At 32.5% G+C, this 21,541-nt stretch overlaps 1 protein-coding gene and 1 long non-coding RNA gene across 2 annotated transcripts in view; both read left to right on the top strand.

The window, feature by feature from the left end:
• TRDN (triadin) overlaps window positions 1-9,550 on the top strand; it is a 307,272-nt gene extending 297,722 nt beyond the window's left edge. The window contains exons 30-34 of the mRNA XM_039223086.1: window positions 1,587-1,634; window positions 4,991-5,035; window positions 6,966-6,986; window positions 8,710-8,736; window positions 9,495-9,550. Coding sequence (XP_039079017.1) covers window positions 1,587-1,634; window positions 4,991-5,035; window positions 6,966-6,986; window positions 8,710-8,736; window positions 9,495-9,550 — 197 coding nt within the window. The remainder of the gene's footprint in view (window positions 1-1,586; window positions 1,635-4,990; window positions 5,036-6,965; window positions 6,987-8,709; window positions 8,737-9,494) is intronic.
• Window positions 9,551-9,896: 346 nt separating this feature from the next.
• On the top strand, window positions 9,897-14,466 carry LOC120224832. Its single transcript, XR_005526676.1, has 3 exons — window positions 9,897-9,934; window positions 10,694-10,738; window positions 13,773-14,466. It is a non-coding gene; the product is annotated as an uncharacterized LOC120224832 (long non-coding RNA).
• The last annotated feature ends 7,075 nt before the right edge of the window (window positions 14,467-21,541 follow it).

Below are 21,541 nucleotides of genomic sequence, written 5' to 3'. Positions count from 1 at the left end.
TCAGGTGTAACTAGACTGTTAGTCTATCCCATCAGATACTTAGCTGAGTAAGAAGATCATCACCTTCAGCACTGAGGTGAATGGGCTCCATTTTTTGTTTTGTTCTGTTCTTCATGGGGCAAGGCAGCCTTGGGAAACTTACAATTCAGAATGGCTCATTGAAAATGATCATCTTAGATTCCAAAAATTCCAAGAAAAGGAAATCAACATTTCTTCCTCTTTCCTTTCTTCTTCTTTTCTTTCTCCATCTTTGTCTCAGCTCCTTTTTTTTTTAAATTCCATCCCTGGTCTTATATGTTGGAGAAGGTAAAATTAAGGCAGTGTGTTCTGCTCATGAAGAGAGATACAGAACTTAAATGTATTAATTGTGTTTTATTTAAGACTAAAAACTTTGAAGTTTTCATTTACTCTAATCAAGTATAAGTTTAATTTTGAACCAGTCCCAAACCTTAGTTAGTGTCTTTGATTCCAGGCTGAATTGTTTACCCAAAGTTGTAAATGTGATTAGGCCAGAATCTTTAATAAGATAAAAGCATACTTTCTCTAAGCATACCTTAAGAAACATTTTGCTTATACTTCTAAATTTTTTACTTTAGGAAAACTGTGTACAGTGGGTTTGAGTCCATTTGCTTTCACCGGCCGATGCTTTAAAGTACATGACACACCAACAAAAGAAGCTATAGGAATAGAAAAAGCAGAGCTGTCGTGTGAAGAGTCAAGAATCACTATCTATATTGACATAACAGAACCTTAGAACCTCCTCATTTAATGAATAATAAAACCCTGTTATTTTCTTGACTGTACCAAATGTCAGTCATTTTGAGCTGAAATACAGAGAGTGTACAGCATGCACACTGTCACACCTTTCTTGTATTTTAGTGATAATATTCGTATTCTAAATTCTGCTTCCCAGGGAAACTTTCTAATTGATTCATTCCCACTGCTGAATCATTGAAAAGTTTCATTTTACATAGGATCATTGTAATAATCTCTCTACACCGACCCAAATCTCTTTGATCATGTCTTTAAAAACATAGAGGACAGAAGATATCCTAGAAATGTACCACTTTGCCCTTCTCCAGCTGTGCACCATAAAAAAACAAAAACAAAAACAAAAACAAAAAACAACCTTGGGTCCGTAGGCTAATCCTGGATTCCCAGGGAGGTATTTTGCACAAGAAAAATAAAAAAATCGCTTCTTCCTGTTCTAATTCAATTATTTAAAAAAAAGATATGTGTTTTATAAAACAACCCCTGCATAGATGAATAAAGTGAAATACAGTGAAGGCAAGGAATAGAGTGTGTATTGGCAGGTTAGGGGACAATTCCAATTAGGAAAACTTTAATGGCAAAAAGCTGCAAAGGATGTCTGCAGCTGGACACTTTTTCTTTGTGTTCCATCCAATTTGAATTAAAGATATAGCTTGCTGCTTTATTTGAAAAACAAAACAAAACAAAACGCTAAGTTTTTCTCAGTATTGGTGTTGTTTCAAAGAGAATACAAAATATTAAAGTTGACTTATGTCACTGTTTTATACTAATGCATTTAACTTTCCTACTTGTGTTAACATTTTTTCCTGTCACAGAAGAAAAAGTCGTCAAGCAGGTAAAAGCTACCACAATAGAAAAAACAGGTAAGTAAAATATTTCATATTTTTCTTCTGTGTATCAGCTTTGTTACATGGATACACACACACACACACACACACACACACACACTCGTCTTCACTGAAGTGTATAGAATTTTAGTGCCATAAATTCTAAGATTGTGAATTCTTATGAGTAACTAAAATATATACTCAATGAATTAACAGTGGAAAACTAGACAAATATAAACTATAAAGATATACACTTTAATTTTTAAGTGTACTTGATCTAAGCTTGCATATAACTTATAAGGTAATCCAAGTAATACATTGATTATTATATACTATTAGGTGTTTAATCTTATTTTATTTTAACTTTAGCTTATTTTTAAGTTTATCTATTTATTTTGAAAGAGACAGAGACAGCACTCGAGCAGGGAGGGGCAGAGAGAGGGAGAGAGAGAAAATCCCAAGCAGGCTCCACAGTTCCAGTACTGAGTCTGATGCAGGGCTCAAGCTCATGAAACTGTGAAATCATGACCTGAGCTGAAACCAAGAGTTGGACACTGAACTGGTTGAACAACCCAGAACGTATAATATTAAAACAGTTCATCTGCCAGTGTTTCATGTGGGGAGAAAAAAGGAATGCACACACTTCTCCCGTCCTGAAGTTCTTTCCTAGAGAGATGAATAAGAGTCTTCATCTCACCTGACATCCTAAACCATTGAATCTTTTCCATTGAATTCCAACATGGAAATTCTACCCACCTGGCCAACTGGAAGTTAATAGAGTCCCATTTCTTACTAAAACATCATTTCAAAGGAAAAAGTCTGTGAAGTAATTTCTTCATTTTAACTGAGATAATAATGATAATCAGGATTTAAATACAGTTTCTCAGTGGAAAATATAATAGAATTCAGGAAAGAACTAATTATTTATATAATTATAGAGTATTAACACATGAGAAAGAAAGAAACCTTATAAGGCCATTTACACAGCACTTCATATGTCCTCTGAACTCTATTACAGCCATTGTCAAAGCTCATAATTTCAGCTAACGTTCCTCTAATGTGCACCCTAAGGTATTAATGTGACCCCCTGAGTATTTCATTTAGTTATATGGGTATTTAGGGATTATCAAGAAGCTAGCTCCCTGAATTTGTGTGCCAAATATATAGATTGCTTTAAATTTCACATCCATTTCCTGTGTCATAATTTTTCAGCAAATGATACGATTGATATATTTGCTGCCAGTGGAATGATAGTGTTTAGAGAGAATGGAATAGCTTAATATAAGAAGAAAACCTAAAATTAAAAGAAACAAACACAGATTCTTAAGAATTATTTCTTTTCAATGGTTTCCACTCATCAATATGCCATTTACTTTTCTCCACTTTTTACAGTCAAGCTCAAACCAGCAAGTAAGAGATGAAAAGACTAAAATCTGAAAAATATTGCTTGGCTATTTTGTCTTTAACAATTTGCTTTTTTCTTTAATTGTTAATTTTAGTGTTGCCTAAGTCTAAATTAACTATATAGATGACAAAATAAGGTTTTGCTATAGCTTTGAGTTGACATCTTTGCCTTTCATTACTAATACTTTGCTATAATAATCCAGAAGAAATCTCTGAAAGTTGTATCACCATTACTAATACTAAAAGAGCAATTCCTTACAAGTTATAAAATAGCACTAAAAAATTAAACAGGCAATCTCTCAAACACACATAGTGAATAATAAAGGAAAATAACTGATATATAATTATCAGTGTTATGAACCACTTATTGCTTTTGATTTGTTTACTTTAAGTAGAATTAATTATACTGTAGGTAGACTGTAGTCTCAAAATCCATGAGACTATAACCATATTACCATTTGTTTATTAAAATCATGAACTTTTCTTAGGAGTGTGAACTTAAACGATCATTCATTTTACTGCTCAGGAACGATAGAGAGATTACAGTGGCAGAGAGTTTGGGCTCAGAAAGGTAATAGCCTCTTGTCATACAGGTAGTGAATAAGTCCAAAACTGCCTCCAAATTTTGATGTTGGTCCTTGAATGTGGTGTATTTATGAAACAACTTCAGTGAAAGCATGATTGGCTGTTGGTCAAAAATATTATGGATCCCATTTCAAAAAAGGATTGACGTGGTCTAAAGATGAATTTGGTGAGATCAATAGGAGACCATATAAGTGGTTTCAGGAGATAATATGCAAATGTGTGTAGCCTAATAGAACATATTCACATCCTGGAACCTGTTGCATGTGTTTTGAATATGTATTTTATACGATTATTGTTACTGTAATCCTTATACTTCTGTAGTGCTGCTTTTATGACAGTTGAAGAAGTTGAATATCAACCTTTCAATTTTATTTTGCATGCTTGTTTAATATTAACATTTAAGCAAATTGAGTTCATGAAAGTGTATTCTTAAGTGCTATCAAACCCTAATTTACAAATATCCAGTTTAGTCTTATGACCAGATAGGTTCCACATCTTCCCACATACTTCACTGCTGGTGCATGATGTTGGGGAAACATAGTGGTACGTTTAGAATCTCCAAATTCAGGAGTGAGAGAATAAAGGACAGATGAACCTCAGTAACAGCTCAGGAGGACTAACCCAGGGTGATTAGAAAGAACTAACACTTGGCAATGATCCAAATATTTCCAAATATTCTCAACTCCATTCAATGTATCTTACCAATAATGGCTTCATTTGAAATCCCACTTTTGATGAAAGAGGGAGATCTCTTATTGTTTTTACTCCAAGTATTTTTCAGAGGACTAAGAGAGATATCAGTTACACATTTGATCCCACTTGTCACGTCCTAGAGTTAACTGAGGTTCATCAGTGGGAGTTCTAACTGGACCTGGAAAGAATAAGAGATCCAGGAAAATGAAAATACAAAATGCGGTACTTTCTGGCATAGGGTGGGTCTAGGTTCAATTTTCAACAATAAAATAATGTCCAGCACAAATCACTTCTGATCTTGCAAGAAAGGAACTAGAAGGAGGCAGAAAGGTATAAAGGGGAGCTTGTAAAATATCAAAGACAAATGTCATCTGCTTTAAAGTATTCCTAAGGAATGACTCTACCTTTGGCAGAGAAAGAAAAATCCTTTTTATTCTCCTCTTTGTCGTAGTCTAGCTTCTTCTTCTTATGCCACGTGGCCTCAAGAAGGCTAGTACTTTTGTACCTTCTTACAGGTTGCCCTGAGAATGAACCTGACCTTGTTTATAATGTGTTTCTATGGCAATATGCTTTCTGTGTTCCAACCTGCAAGTGACTTAGAGGGCATGCTTCCCATATAAACGGAGGATCACTTGCAAACACATAAATAAGAAATGCTTGCTACACAAATAGTCCACAGATTGCCAATTAATTTTAATTTCTCTTTCTAGAAAAACCTGAACATCAAGAAAAAGAATCTCCATCTATAAAAACAGGTGTTTTTACATTTTGTCTTAATTCACTATTTTTATTATATTTAAAAATTAGGACAAAGCCTATACGTATTTTTCATTTTATATCCTGGTATTTTTTAGTCTTGTGGTTTTATAGTAAAATCTAGTTTATCTGACAGGTTGTGTTATTGCTGGCAATCATACATTTTGTTAAGTATTATAACCAGTATGCATATGATTGCCAAACATACTATTATAATACAGTGGCATTTTTTGTTTTCGCATTTTTATTTAAATTCTCGTTATGTAGCACATAGTGTAATATTGGTTTCAGGAGTAGACTTGGTGATTCATCACTTACATATAACATCCAATGCTCATCCCAACAAGTGCCCTCCTTAATACTCATCACTCATTTAGTCCACCCCCTGTCCACCTCCCCTCTAATAGCCCTCATCGTGTTCTAGTTAAGGATCTCGTATGGTTATAATACAGCAGCACTAACAAAATAGTATTTGCTTTCATGATTCACAAGCCCCTTTCACTGTTGTCAATATCAGCATCACCTGTCATACTGATTAACTCAGTTCACTGTCAATAGTATTGTAAAATATCTTGCCAAATTACATTTTACTGAAAACTAATGAATTTCAGCTTGAAATATTATCTTAAATATAAAATATATAAGTGTTCACTTAATTCTTTAAAAAATACTATTTTTGTATTTTTAACACAATTTTTAAAACTAAAATAATTGGGATGGTTCAAACACAAAGGCATACACTATAGGAAGGTAATTGTGAAAATATCTCTTCTCTCTTTTTCCCTATTCTACCAGTTCCCCTTCCCAAAATATCCAATAGGTAATTTACTGTTAGTTCTTATTGTCTCCTTCTAGCAACATATATACATAACATAAATATACACACATACATATATAAAATAACCCCCACTTTTATTTTTTTACACAAATTATGAAATACTCTATGTTACCCTGTCCCTAGATTTTTTAATTTAAGAATTTATTTTGAAAATTGTTTAATCTCAACACATGGAGAATTAATAGTTAATTAATAGTATTCTATTGGATAGTTGTACAGTTTACTTAACTAATCTCTGATTGGCATGTTTAAGTTGTCTAACAAGATTTCTAGAATGATATACAATAATAAATATATCTGCCAGCATAGTTTTGTGAATTTATCTTTGGAGTAAAATTTCTTACAGTATTTTAGTGAAAAGGCATATGCAATGTAACTTTTATAGATAATTCTAATTGTTCTCTGATATAAATTGTATCAATTTATATTCCTGCGGTTAATGAATTGGAGTTAGTTGGCCCAAATTTGAATGATTTTAATTGTTCACAATCATGTCCACATGTTGTCACCAGTTTTTTAAATAAATGGATATTTAGGTGTATGACTGCATAATTCATGTTTTTAGCTAATAATCTCAGAAGACAACGAATTTTGGAGAAAGAGATCATGTATTTGGATGGTATAGTTTTGTGCTTTTCATCTATCACTCATCTATTCCCCCTGAGATTTTATAAAATCCGTTTCTTCATTTAAAATACTGCATCAGGGGACTTAAATAGTTACTATTAATTAATATTATCATGTATTCTGCAAAGATGATGGTAGAATAATCATTTTATGCTATTCAGAAATAGTATGGCATTCAAATTATTGTGAGCATTCATATTGCATCAAATCAAACATGAGGTTTATAGGAATAAAGAGAGACCAAGAGGATTCTATATTTGAAAGCTGTACAATATCTTCTATAGGGAATTCATCAGGATTATGACTTTAAAATTACTCAGAAAACATTTTATATTGCTTATTTTAATACAAGTTTAGCCTTTCCTATTATAACTCAAACAGACAGATATAAGAATATAAAGGGCTGATATTTTACCTAGGTGTGGAAAGTAATTACTGGTTTTCTTTTCTTTTTTACTTTTTAGACAAACCCAAATCAACTTCAAGTAAGTGTAGATTTTTAAAATTAAAAATTTGATATTTAATTATTTTAATTCTATAATCTCTTTGAAGTTTATATGCCACAGAGAAAGGGCAATATGTCTATTAATGTGAGAGCCATTATGCCATCACCTATGTAAATGATTCTGATTGGCAAAGAATAATGTGGATTAGTCCTTGAGCATTTCTTTATTGAGCACCTATTAGCACATTGTACCAGGACATGTGAGAGAGTGCCTAAAACGTGTTTCTGTTGTCATGCCTGTTTAATTAATACATTTATCATGCTAACTAATGCCTGTTTAGAAAATAGCCATTGCAACTTTCCTTAATGTACTTCCTTTTGTTCATTAGGATGTACTGAGTAAACACAGTATGGAGATCCCTCTAATAGTCACTGTTGGGTTAAGAAAAATTTAGAACATGTAATACCTGTCTCCAATTATTTAATTTTAAGCACATGAGCCTTTTATTATCTTACTTTTTCAAAGCCTGCAGGTGAATTGTTTTTTTTCACAATCACTGTTTTATTTTGACATTCCAAGCAATAATATGAATATAACAGTTAATACAGTGTTGAAAATTAATAAAGTTTTATGCAATTTCATAAAAATTAATTATTATTTATTACTGTTACATTATGACACAGACTTTAACCTGCAGTAAAAATCTGTGCATTTCAGTCTAGCAGCTATATCTAACGTTTTGAAATGCCAAGGAATAGACTGATTCCTTAAGAGTGTCATGACAGATTCCTTACAAATGCAGCTACAATTTCCTTCTAAATGAATTTTATGTTAAAACCTTAAATGTTGCCTTTGAGTTGGAGAAAATCTTTAGCACACCTAGTTTTTATTATTGCTATGGATATAGAGTATTGCAAAATTTAAGGATTGGAAGTCAAAAGTAGAATGCTAATCTAAAATATCACCATAATCATTTGTAAATACTGTTTTGTTTATGACTCATCATTCATCTTTCATCATCATTATTATAAAATATGTTAATTTTTCTTGAATTTTGAATATAGCTTCCAGAAAAGTTATGGAAGACTGATAATTAAATCTATCAGGTTTATAGAAAATGTTATCATTTTCACTGAATTTGAGGAAAAATACATTTTTGAAAACCTGCCATGTTATATTTTAAAATATTATTGGTCTATGAATTAACTGAAAGAACAAAAGAAAGGCTGGTTCTCTATTTTCATAGGCTAAAGACAAGTAGCATTTTATTTCTTGTCTCACTACTGTGACAATAGTCACCATGATCTGAATTTATTTCTAAGATATTTTTCAGTATCATCCCATGACCCCACCCATTGCATTTAGTATAACATCTTATACGTGTAGTTGCTTTATAAATATTCAGTGAATCAATGCATGAACATACGTATGTATGAAGATCAAGTTAAAAGTGTGTGAAGCAGAGGTTTATAACTTGTAATTAAGAAAACCAAGCAAAGCACTTAAAATTGATTATTCTACTGTATAGGATTAGACTGTTTTAGATTCATCTGTAGAGCAGTTCTAAGTTCAAAATAGATTTCTAATTACAGTTTTCAGAGATATTAGTTTCTTTGTCATTTTGAGTATACACGTTTATTGTCATTACCAGTGGAATTGAATAGGAAATACCTGGAGATAAAGTACAATTGTATACTACTGAAATACAAATTTATTCTTTCCTTTTCTTTTTCTATATATCTTTTTTTTTTTTAATCTAAAGAGGAAACATCAGAAGTCACAGAATCAGGTAAATATTTACTTTTCCAAAGGAGGTAACATAGATCTATGGAAACAGATCTGTATGTAAATTTATCTATATAGCTGTGTAACGTTTGGGAAAATCGTTTAACCAGCTCAGCTTCCTGGTTTCCTCATCTGTAGAACAGGCAAACGACTTCCCAAAAGGCTTGTTATAAGTATTAAATAAGAAACATATGCAACATTCCCACTACATACTTGCTTGTCACTCATTACGTATTGACTTTCTTCTCACTCTTGTCTGATAAATATAGTTGAAGAAAATCATCAATCAACTGAAACTGTTTTTGAAACACCTGTGTTCACTTTTAGTTTGGAGATAGTTTGTGACTCTCATTGTTTTTATTCCATTGTTTTATTTATTGAGCATCCATAGCACCAGTCAAATGCTCATTTCCTTAAGAAAACAATTGAAATTCAGATGTTTTTCCTGTTGTTACTCGTTTACATTTAATAAAAGAATACTTTCCTCTAACTGTACTTCGAAGTACATTAAAAAAGTATAAAAAGAAAAACGGAGAAGGCTCTGCCATACAGGTGACTGAATATAAGCCGAATAAGCATAATGAAAATACATTTGTTCTCACACATGGGAGGTACACTCTTCCTTTACATCTTGAAAAAGCAGAGCCCTAAGTCCCTACACTTATGGGATTAAGTCCTGTCTCCAACTGTTTACTTCAAGATTGAGTAAGAAATCATGTCTTTGAAACTGATAATTTCTTGTTATTTTATTTTCCCTCCTAGGGAAGAAGAAAATTGAAAAACCTGAAAAAGAGAGTAAAGGTAAAGATGATATTTAAAGACATAAGCATCAAATTAACAATAAAAGCACAATAAAAAATACGGAATTATACAAATTATATCACTTAAAAGCAATTCATGAAAATGTGGGCAGTGATTTTAAAGATTGTATCAGATTTGCAATTCACCATAGGATTTTCCATGCAAAAGGTGTAGATATCACTTATTAGATATCCAAAGATAATAGAAATTTAGGTTCTGTTATTTCTAAGTTAACATCATAGAATTTTTTTCATATAATGCCTGAAATGTGAATATAAACTACAAAAAATTTAATTCCAAACCTTAGGAAGACCTATGAATAAATGTGATATATGACTCAAAGCTACCATTACTTTTCTCTACAGAAAAAGCAGAAATGAAACATCTTAAAGAAGAAAAAGGTAATTTTTTTTAAAGATTGAAACGTGAAATGCAAAGACCTGAAGCAAATATATTTGAGTTGAGGTTTGATTATATCACTTTAAAAGAAAACTTTTTGTGTACATGATGAGAGCTAAGGTGATTTAAAAAAGAAATGTGGAAAACAATCAGTGGATATGTGGTAATGGCCATGGCAAAGGAGCGATGGATGGCAGGCCAGTCCCAAGAAGTATGTGTTGCACCATCGGTGAGCAGCAAGTCTAGAAACTGCATCATAAAGTTGCTATTTTTCTTAACATTGGATGTATTTATTTGGTAAACTACAAAATATAATATGATAATTACTGATTTTCAATGAAGGTATCTGAAAAAAACCTACAAAGACCTTAATTATCAGAGAAATATTCTATTGAATCAAGAGGAAAGCATTCTTAGACATATCAAAAAGATTGTTAATTATAAAAGAAGACAGATGTTTTGTTTATCCCCAATTCAATTACGTAGAATGATCAATTGTTTGTAGATTCTAGTTAGTTTAAATACTGTAATCAGTGCAATTGTGTTACATCCCTGTTTATGCAAACAAAACAATCTCTACTGATGACATTTACTTTTGTTAGATGTTAGAAGAAGGTAAAAAATTTTTAAATCACCCTGAGAAAATATTTACAGTGTTCAGATTATTCCTATTTTCCCAAAGTTTAGTGAAGTGAGCCAAAATTCTTATGAAAATTCTCTTTAAAAATTCATAGTTTAATTTACATTTTTCTTATCAACAGTCTCAACAAGAAAAGAAAGTCTTCAATCACACAATGTGACAAAAGGTAATCTTGAATCTGCTTTGTAAATACTCAGTTGCTAAGTTGGTATGTAGGTGGCTATATTATATTTGCACTTAACACTAAATTTTTTAAAGCAAATAGTCTACCAGCTATATACTTCTGCTAGCAGCAGAAGTGGAGAGGTAGGAAATCTAGCAGGAAGTTTACATTTTAGTGGAAAACTAGCCAATGTGAAGAAATCAAAACTACTACTAACAACACAAACATTTTATAGAATATTCCAGCACATACCAGAAGATAAATTTCTCTACTACAAAAGGCTTTCATAAAATGCATAAGGTCAAAAATGATACACTGGTAAAACAGATAGAGCTATATTTACAAATATACAGCCAAAATAATAAATACTTTTATTGTCTAAAATTGGCCTTTAATTCAAAAAATGGATGGTAGAGGGAAAATGCCAGCATGAGCATGGCAGGGAGATGTCTTTTACCTAAAATAAGAACGACGTTTTTTGGTGATTTGATTATCAAAAAGCTATAAATAGATGTTGTAACTGAATCATGTAATCTGAGTGATATAATTTTTAAAAATCTAATTATTTCAAAAGGTAATGGTATTCAAGTGTTTTAAATTTTTTCTTATGTTTTATTTATTTCTGAGAGAGAGAGAGAGAAAGAGAGACAGCATGAACATGGGAGGGTCAGAGAGAGAGGAAGATACAGAATCTGAAACAAGCTCCAGGCCCTGAGTTAGCTGTCAGCACAGAGCCTGACGTGGAACTCGAACCCATGAACCACGAGATCATGACCTGAGCGGAAATCAGACGCTTAACGGGCTGAGCCACCCAGGTGCCCCCATGTATTTTAAATTTTAAGGTGCTAAGTAAACATGCCATAATTGAACAGTTATTTTCATTCATAGTAGATTTATAGATCTTCAGTGTGTGGGGAGAGAGAATGAGTCTATTTTTCACTGGTTCCTTCTTCTGCTTACTGTATTATATAGGCCCAAAATGACAGGACATAGTGACACATATAATTCATCAGCGTAATTTAGACATGTAATTATCAGTCATACTAGATGGTAAAATTTAGATTAAGAACAAACCAAATCTGTAGAAGCATAAAGGGGCATAAATTTTATTTTTCAACCTTTGTTTAAATTTTTTTTTTTTTTAATTTCTGAGAGAGAGAGAGACTGTGTGCAGGGGAGGGTTAGAGAGAGAGTAAGACACAGAATCTGCAGCAGGCTCCAGGCTCTGAGCTAGCTGTCAGCACAGAGCCCAACGCAGGGCTCAAACCCACTGACCGTGAGATCACCACCTGAGCCAAAGTCAGGTGCTCAACCAACTGAGCCACCCAGACACCCTATTTAACTTTCTTAACTTTTAAAATATTGCCTAGCATCTTTTAGGATAATTAGCCAGAAGAATGAGAAGATATGTTACTTAAAAAACTCACTGGTACATCCTTTCCTAACTAATCCTATTAGTTCATTTAATCCTTAGTACAGACCCAATGACGCCCAATCTAAAGATAAGGTGAGTGCGATGAAGGGAAGTCTAACATCTCCGAGTGTTTATATGGTAGAGGCAGGATTTGACTCCAAGTAAATATGACACCAAAGACTTAGTAGTTAAACCCATTTGATCACACTCCCCTACCCTATACACTGCGGCACATACAGGAGAAGCTTTCTACCAATCATAGCAGCCCAAACAAAAAATGTACCCCTAAAGGAAAAAAATGTTACCAAGGGACTGGTCTGATTAAACCACAACTAGAGGGTTGTACAAAGGAATCAGACATTGGACAGAAACTCCCTTCTTACCCCACTGTGTGAGTCCATCATTTCCAAGGTCTTTATATTGTGAATACACAGTAGGGACAAATTATGATAAATGAAAGCACAAGACTAACCTGGAGCTAGTTGAGAGGCACATTCTTATTTCTTCCTTCATCCAACAGACAGATCATTGTACTTCAATAAATGTTTATTGTACTCCTTTTTAAGTTCCTGTCAGCCATTAATAGTATTTTTAAAGGAAAAATAATAACACATGAGCCTTACTGAAGTATTTTTCTAAATTATTTTGTTTTTATACATGAAGTATGTGGCTGTAATATCACTAAAACCATAAGTATCTCAAATGAAAAAAATATTTTCTAAAAATCTTTCTATTGTCATTAATAATCCTTAGGTTTATATTACAAACTCTGCAAGTCTCAAAGTAAATCATGTAATTCAGATTCCTTTAAAAATTTATATTTTCAAGCCCTTTAAATTAGACTAATGTTGGGATGGTAGCTACACTTGTGATGAACACAACATAATGTATAAACTTGACAAACCAAGTTATAAACCTGAAACTTATGTAAGAATATGTCTCCACTATACTAAAAAAAAAAAAAATTGGACTAATGTTGGTAGAATGTAGATGTTACCAATCTTTGGGTTTTGTTTTGTTTTTTTCCAAGAAGTTAGAATGTCTGTTATAATATTTGAGATAATCATTTCACTTTATATTTTTGCCCTACATACATATACTTTAATGTAAGAAGATACTACTTTGAGAATTATAGTCTCTCATTGAAACTAATAGACAAATGATTATGAAAAATTAAACTGATTTTGCATGTTGCTTTTTAAGGTTTCATTATTCATCATTATTATCTTTGAAAGGAAAATAATTCTCAATGATATGTTTTATGGAATTTGGAAACGCTAAATAAATATTTAGATCAATTACATCATACAAAGCAATTTTACTCAGCTTAGTTATAATTAGAGTTGAACCAAAACATTTAATTTAACAAAGATCCTGCTGATTTTATTGTTTAAAAATGTAAATATGTTGTAACATCCATAATAATATCTTTTTTAATATTTCACAGAAAATCATTTAATACATTTAAAGACTCATGTTGTCAGGCAATAGTTATATTCTTTCAATAACTCTTCAACAATAAGAAAGTCAAAAGATGTAGATACTTTCATGTAGTCCATGAATGTATAATTTCTTTGCATTTTATCTGAGTTAAACAAAACTTGTTTTCTTCCTTTTTTTTAGCAGAAAAACCTGCAAAAGTATCAAGTAAGTACTGCCTGTATTGATGATAAATTCTCTTTGGCACACAGTATAAATTTCCAGCTGAAACTCATAAAATATTTATATTTTTAATGTGTTCAGAGACTGAGTCATTTCATACTAGACCCTCTGACAGAAATTTAACTTTTAAACTTAGTTATGTTGAAACTTAAAAAACTATGTTATTTGAAATGATAACTTGTAACAGAAATAATGATCATGTTCTCAAGCCTGAAGATTAAAGTGACTTGCATTCAAATACATGAATTTTTTTCAGTGATTGAAGCAGAATGAAATAAAATAATCCTGTTTCTGCCTTAAACCTTCAATCACTAAAGATTTGCTGTAGAGTACATATGGTTGAGCAATAATGTTTTATTTACTGATTTTTCTAATGGTCGTTAACTTAAATATAATAGTATATCTGAGAAGAATAACGTAGCTAAGAATGGACCTAAGCTTATATGTCATAAACAGACAAAGTCCTCAGTGTCAATTTCTAGGTACTCATAGGCATTCTAAATTTATAAGATACAACTTTAAATTTTCCTATAAATTTTAAAACTTCTGAGAAATAGGAATTTTCCCTCCCATTTTCCGGGTTTAAAAAAAAAAATTTCTTGGGGCGCCTGGGTGGCTTAGTCGGTTAAGCGTCCGACTTTCGCTTAGGTCATGATCTCGCGGTTCGTGGGGTCAAGCCCCGCGTCGGGCTCTGTGCTGACTGCCAGCTCAGAGCCTGGAGCCTGTTTCAGAGTCTGTAATTCCCTCTCTCTCTGACCCTGCCCTGCTCATGCTGTCTCTCTCTCTCTCTCTCTCTCTCTCTCTCTCTCTCCCCTAGAAAGAAATAAAAAAAACATTAAAAAAAAAGTCTTTTTAAATCAATGCTGTCTAGGGCAATATCATGTTAACAACACATGTAATTTAAAATTTTCTGCTAAATACATTAAAAGGATAAAAAGAGACATGTTAAAATAATTTTAATGTTCATTTAAATATTTATCTATATAAATATTATTTCATTATGTGTCAATATAGAAATATATTGATAGTTTACACTATTTTTTGAAATCTTGTGTGTGTGTGTTTTACTCTTAGCACATTTCAACTTGTACTAGCCACATCTCAGTACCCCCAAAGTCTCATGTGGTTAGTGGCAACTACATTGGACAGAATAGATCTTAATATTTCTTGAGCAGTTCTACTGTAAGTACACACTACATAGTGAGTATTGAGGACAGTGTAAGACAATCATTAAATGTAGTACTTGCCACATATCTCATTTGAAACCTTTGAAAGCAAATAATAGAACTCCACATGGACTTGCTTCAGGGATATAAAACAACAGAAATAATTGCAAGGGTACAGAATTGTCTTATTGATGCAAGGGCAAAGCTTCTGATGGATACTCAGGAAAGCCCTCTGAAAGCATCTCACTCCACATTCTTCCCTTAGGTATAGTCAGGGCACACTTCATGAAGGAAGTGATTACAAAATTTATACTCTGAACAATGGTTAGGTTTGAATAACTGGAAAAAGATCAAAGTAAATGTAAAGGAAAAACTCACTTGACCTGTGTCTCTTCTGCACTCTTATAGCAGTACCACACTCATGCCCCCAGCACTTTCTACATGAGATGTATGGGTTTTTTTCCACACCAAGAAATTCTCTGTGAGGCCAGCAATGTGTCATACAATTTCAGTCACTTCTGACGCTAACTGGAGTTAACACAGTCCCCATAAGTTAAAGGCTCAGTCCTGAGAGACTCCTCCCCACTTCAGTTGCCAATTGTTAAGTAGTAGGTCCCCAGGTTATTCATAGTTTCCATCCAACATGACTACAAATCAGAGGTTCTCATGTCTTCCTCCTTTGAATTCAATTATTTGCTAGAAGATCTAACAGAACTCAGAGAAAAAGTTACATTTACTAGTTTATTATACAATAAAGGATATGATAAAGGATACAGATGAATGGCCAGATGAAGAGATACATAGGGCAAGGTCTGAAAGGGTCCCAAGCATAGGAACTTCTGCCCCTGTGAGTTGGGCTAAGCCACTTTCCTTGTATGTAGATGTGTTTACTTGAACCCTATACTTGAACCCCATACTTGTGAGGTTTTTTTTTTTATGGAGGCTTTATTCCATAGGCATGATTGATCATTAACTCCATCTCCAGCCCTCTTCTCCTTTCTGCAAGATGGCGAGTGGGGCTGAAAGCTTCAAGCTTCTAATAATTGCTTGGTCTTTTTGGTGACCAGCCCCCATCCAGGAGCCCACCAAGCATTTGCCTCATATGAGCAAAATCCTTCTATCACCCCGAAGATCCTAAGGGATTTAAAAACTCTATGCCAGAAACCAGAGACAGAAACCAATATGTATATCCTATTATTTCAAAGACAGCAACCTGGAAAGCTTGGTATATAGAGGCAATCAAAAGACAAGTTGGCTGGAGTGAAGGGTTAGTGTCAGAAGCAGTGGAGGTAGACATGTAGGGTGAAACTATGAGGTAGAGATCTTGCAGGCCAAAAGATTTTGGCTTTACTTCCACAGAAAACTGTGGTTAACTTCATATAAGGAAGTAAAATATAGGGAAATGTCCGGAAGAAATAAGGGCAAGTAAGAAGTAAACAAGAAATAAGTGTACTAACTGAAAAGAGACAGGTGTGATGAAAAAATGTCTACTCTTTCTTATGGATCATATGAGATACATGTTCAAGCACATCATGAGATGATACATTTTGATAAATTGGTTGCTATGCATATGAAGATTATATTCTCTATAGAACATGTTTTTTATCATGCCTTTTTGGAGGCAATCATCAAAAACTTCTTTATGTATTTATCTAATAAAACATAATGAAGATAATTTAAACTGAAGATTCATTGTTCTCTTTCCAAGCCCTTTTTCAACATATTGTACATGTATTTTTATATTTGGTCAGACTTCTTGTTTATCTTTCAGTCATTTATGTCTTTCATAAGGGAGGATCACGAATAGCTTTTGCCTTGAGTCCATGCTCCCTCCCACGCACATTCTCTAACTCCACACTGGTGCCTGTATCTCGTCCTCTGGATGGGACCAAGTAGTCTATCCCTGACAGGCTGGTTTATCTGCTTTGGTACTGGATGCACAGAGACTACCCTTCATTCCCAAATGTTTTGCTCCCAAAGGAAGAGTGTTAATATGCAGAAAAGGTTGGTATAAAATAGAAGGGATGTATTTCTACATGAATTCTGGTTCACTGTTTGAGATGCTTGAAACCATCCCAGTGGACTGGATTCTCAAATATCTGGTGTTTTATTGTAGGGATAAAGAAGATGCTGATAAGAATCAGCAATACACAAATATCTCTCTATGGCATCAGTGAAAATAACATTGCAAAATCAAATTTTTCAGGATTCATAGGCAATTATGGTATAAATTGATGCTTGCTTTTGTGGGTTTATTTTTTAAGGATGTAGCTTTCTGATTCTAAATATCCATTTGATTTTCATTCTGTATATTTTTATAGATATGGTAAATATATAATAAATAATTTGCTTTCCATAGAATTCAGAGGAAGACATTTAGGAATGTTAGAATGTGTTATAATTAAAATCTATTACCTTAAAAATTAAAGGCAAAATAAACACATTTCTGAATTTTAAATGGTCTTACCATTTGATATTATTTTAACTCCTTTGAAACTTTTTTCTGAAAAATATAAATAACTATACATCTGAAAACAATCCCCAGGAAGTTGCCCAAGGGCAAAACATGAAATAAAACAGAGGAATGAAAACATACATTATTAAAAGGCAAATAGTGCCAAGGGATGACTAGAACCTAGAAGAGCTGCAAGGCTCTTGACATAGCTGAGACATTGACAGTGTATTTATTACAATGGGTGTGGGGATATCAGAGAAAAAGATTATATAGAAGCCCGTAGTTCTTTTGCTTTTATTGTCTGGTAGTCAACCTTTAAGTAAAGCTAGGTTGGCTTTCCCCTTCGAATGAGCATTTTAAAAGAAGTGATGCAGTACAAACATTTCTTGAGATGATTCTATGTGGAAATTTAACTTTGGCATCTTTTCCTATAACATTTTTCTCTGAACGTGAGCATTTTCCCATTAACAATGCACCAACATTATCGCATAGATGGTTCGGGGATCATCATAAAGCCTCTGAGATCTAATTTTAATATCAAAGATAATGAACTTAATTTTTTAAGGACATACTAGTAAAATTTAATCTTTTATAGAAGTTAATTACTTTGAAGGTCACTTCAAACAAGAACAGCAGAGACTGGCCAAGATTTCCATGTTTTAGACAACTTCCTTTATAGTTTACATTTGTGATTTGCTTTATAAAGCTTTCTAACCTTTAAAACACTCATTCATTTTTTGGTTTTGCATTTTTCTCTTTTTATATAAATGTGATATACTGAGTAATTTGCATCAATATTAAGGTTTGGTGAATATTTTAGATATTAGAATTAAGCTATTTTGGACAATTATCTGAAAATTCAAATAAGCACAAGGTGCTTAAAAATTAAACAAGGATGTAAAGGCTTATAGCCTTTCTTGATTTTCACATTTAATATAACTTAGGTTAAAGACTTCTTTTAAAAGAATATAATGAAACATAACTAAAGTATAACATTTCTCATAATAAAAGTGTAGCCCATTTTCTATTGATTCTATGTCCCTAAATTGAAAATTTTCAAGAATTTCAAACACCCAGAATGTACTAATAGGTATGTAATTCCCATTTGAAAGAATATTTTAGTTTTTAAGACAAACTATTAATAAGTCTATGAGTTATAAAATTAAAATCTAGAGGCAAAAGTAACCGATTTTCATAAATTCTTAAACACAAGAAGAATATGCTTTGCTTTATGATGATGTTATATATAGTTGTGTTTTATAAGTAATGAAATTAATGAATAAAATGATTGATTCAACCTAAAAGTCTCCTAATGGTTAATTCATGTCTAAATCAATTTACTTACATCATCTCAGACCAATTAAGTTGACTTTTTTCTAATTTTATCACTTGTTGGTCTCTCATATATAGCAAACTATAGATGTATTCTGAGATTTTCTCTTAATGGTATGTTGTCAGATTCATAAGTGTTTTTGTGTGATTAGAGTTCATTCATTTTTACTGCTGTATAGTATAGTACTTTGTAAATATACACATTTTAATCTAGTCTACTATCAATAGGTATTTGCTTTACTCCTAATTTATTTAAAATTTTCTTGTGTTTATTTTTAGACTTCTTAATGTGGATGCTTATTTTATTAGTCTCTACCTTTCTCTTTTACTAATATAAGCATATAAAGCAGTAAGTTTAAATGCTACTTCAGCAACATCCCAGAAGCTTTTATATGCAATATTTTCATTATCGTTCAGTTGCAAGTATACCTTAATGACATCAAAATAAAGTCTTTAACTAGTACTTTATATGGAAGTTTTAAAACTTATTTTTAAATTTCCAAACCTGTGGGGATTACAAAGATCATCCTCTTTTAACCAACACTTAATTTAATTGTACAGTGGTTAGAGAAATGGTCTCCTCTTTAAAATATGTTGAGCTCTATCTTGTGAACAAATATATGTGCTTTTAGTAAGTATTCCATATATCATCCAGAATAATGTTCATTTTCTAATGGTTGGAAGCATGATCTTATATCAAGTGAGTCAAGCTTCATTGTTTTTCAATCACCCTTTATCTTCATTGAGTTTTTTAATATTACAAGTGTCAATAATTGAATAAACTATATTGAAATTTTCCTCCAAGATGGAAAAGTTCAGCTTATCCCTGTAGTTTTATCCATTTTTGTGTTAGGAGCTGTTTTATAAGTTTTATGCAAGCTTAATTGTATCTTTCTGGTTAATTTAACATTTATCTTCATATAGTGACTTCTAAATTCCATATAATGACCTTTTTATTTATTTATTTTTAATGTTTTTATTTATTTCTGAGAGAGAGAGAGAGAGAGTGAGCAGGGGAGGGTCAGAGACAGAGGGAGACACAGAATCTGAAACAGGCTCCAGGCTCTGAGCTGGCTGTCAGCACAGAGCCCGATGTGGAACTTGAACCCACGAACATGAGATCATGACCTGGGCCGAAGTCGGACGCCTAACCGACTAAGCCACCCAGGCACCCCTATAATGACCTTTTTTAAAGTAAACTGTATCTGATATTATTACAATTACTCCAGGTTCCTTTTGGTTAGTATTTTATCAGATTTTTTTTACAAACCTTTATTTTATGCCTTTTAATGACATTTTGTTTTAGATATCTTTTTAGTAAATAACGTAAAGTTAAAATTACTTTTTTCTTTATCTAGTACAATAGTCTTCACTCTTAATCTGATGAATTTCAGCTATCACATTAGTTGTGATTATTAATATTTTAGGTGTAGTTCTTACCATCATGCTTGTTTTGTATTTCTCGTGTTCTCTAAACACTTCTTTAGATTTTCTCTTCTCCTTTACAAATTGAGTGCTCTTTCCCTTTTAAATATATTTTTATTTTCCATTTTCTAGTGTCTACTTATCTGGAAAGACAGCACTCTATTTCTCTTCAGCAGTCACCCTTGAAATTTTACTATGCACATTTAAAGAATAAAATTACTATAAAACACCCTCTGCCAAACAAGACAAGGATGCTACATTTAAATTTCATCCCATCAAACCAGATTTACATGCTAATTTTGCCCAATATTTTAATTCTAACCTTTAAAAGAATCTGAATGTCAAATTATATTAGTATTATTATTTTTCAGTCAATATGTGTCTATTTTCACCTACAGGTGTCTCAGTTACATTGCTACCATTTCTCTCACACCTCTGACTTTTTCTCCAACATCCTACTTCTTCAGCTGCTCCCTTTCTAGAAGCATCTTGAGCAAAGATCTATTGACGGAAAGAGTTCTCAGGTTTTATTTATCTGACAGTGTCTTTAAATCATCCTCATTGTTGAAAGCCTTTTTGCTAAGCACAAGATCTAGGTCACCAGTTAGGCACTCTTATGACTTTGAGTATATAATGTCACTGAATTGTTTTCTCTTCCTCTACTAAGATAGGGGAATTCCGTTCCCTGTTGAATTGTCATTCCTTCCCTACGATCTATCTTTTCTCTCTGTCTTCTTTAAATATTTTCTCTTTGCCTTTGATCCTCTGCAGACTCACTATAGTTTAAGGAGTGAGAGCTTCTTTTTATTGTGAAATTTTTCCAGGACACATAGAGTCATTTTTCTTTCCTGTACCATTTTGGAGAATTCATAGCTATTATTTCTTCAAATATTGCTATTTTTTCCTTCTGCTGATTATTAATGTATTAGGTATGCACATTTTTCTTCTTTTAACATCTATTTCCAATTTTTCATCTCCTCATTTCTCCATGCTGAATTTAGTGTGTAATCTGATCAGTTTTAACATACATTCACTAATTATTTCTTCAGTTTTATATAATATGTTATTTAACCAATCCAATGAGATTTTACATAATTTATATATATATTTTTTTACAAATAGTTTATTGTCAAATTAGTTTCCACATAACACTCAGTGCTCATCCCCATAAGTGTCCTCCTCTATGCCCATCCCCCCTCCCCCCCACATCCATCAGTCCTCAGTTTTTGTTAGCATTCAAGAGTCTCTCATGGTTTGCCTCTCTCCCTTTCCCCCACCATTTCCCCCCTTCTTCTCCCCCTTGTTCCTCCGTCAAGTTCCTCCTAATCCTCCTATATGTGCAAACATATGAT

Source organism: Hyaena hyaena, unplaced genomic scaffold (assembly GCF_003009895.1).
Source record: "Hyaena hyaena isolate Hyena2069 unplaced genomic scaffold, ASM300989v1 scaffold_1262, whole genome shotgun sequence".
NCBI lineage: Eukaryota > Metazoa > Chordata > Mammalia > Carnivora > Hyaenidae > Hyaena > Hyaena hyaena.
This window is presented reverse-complemented; position numbering and strand designations above follow the sequence as displayed.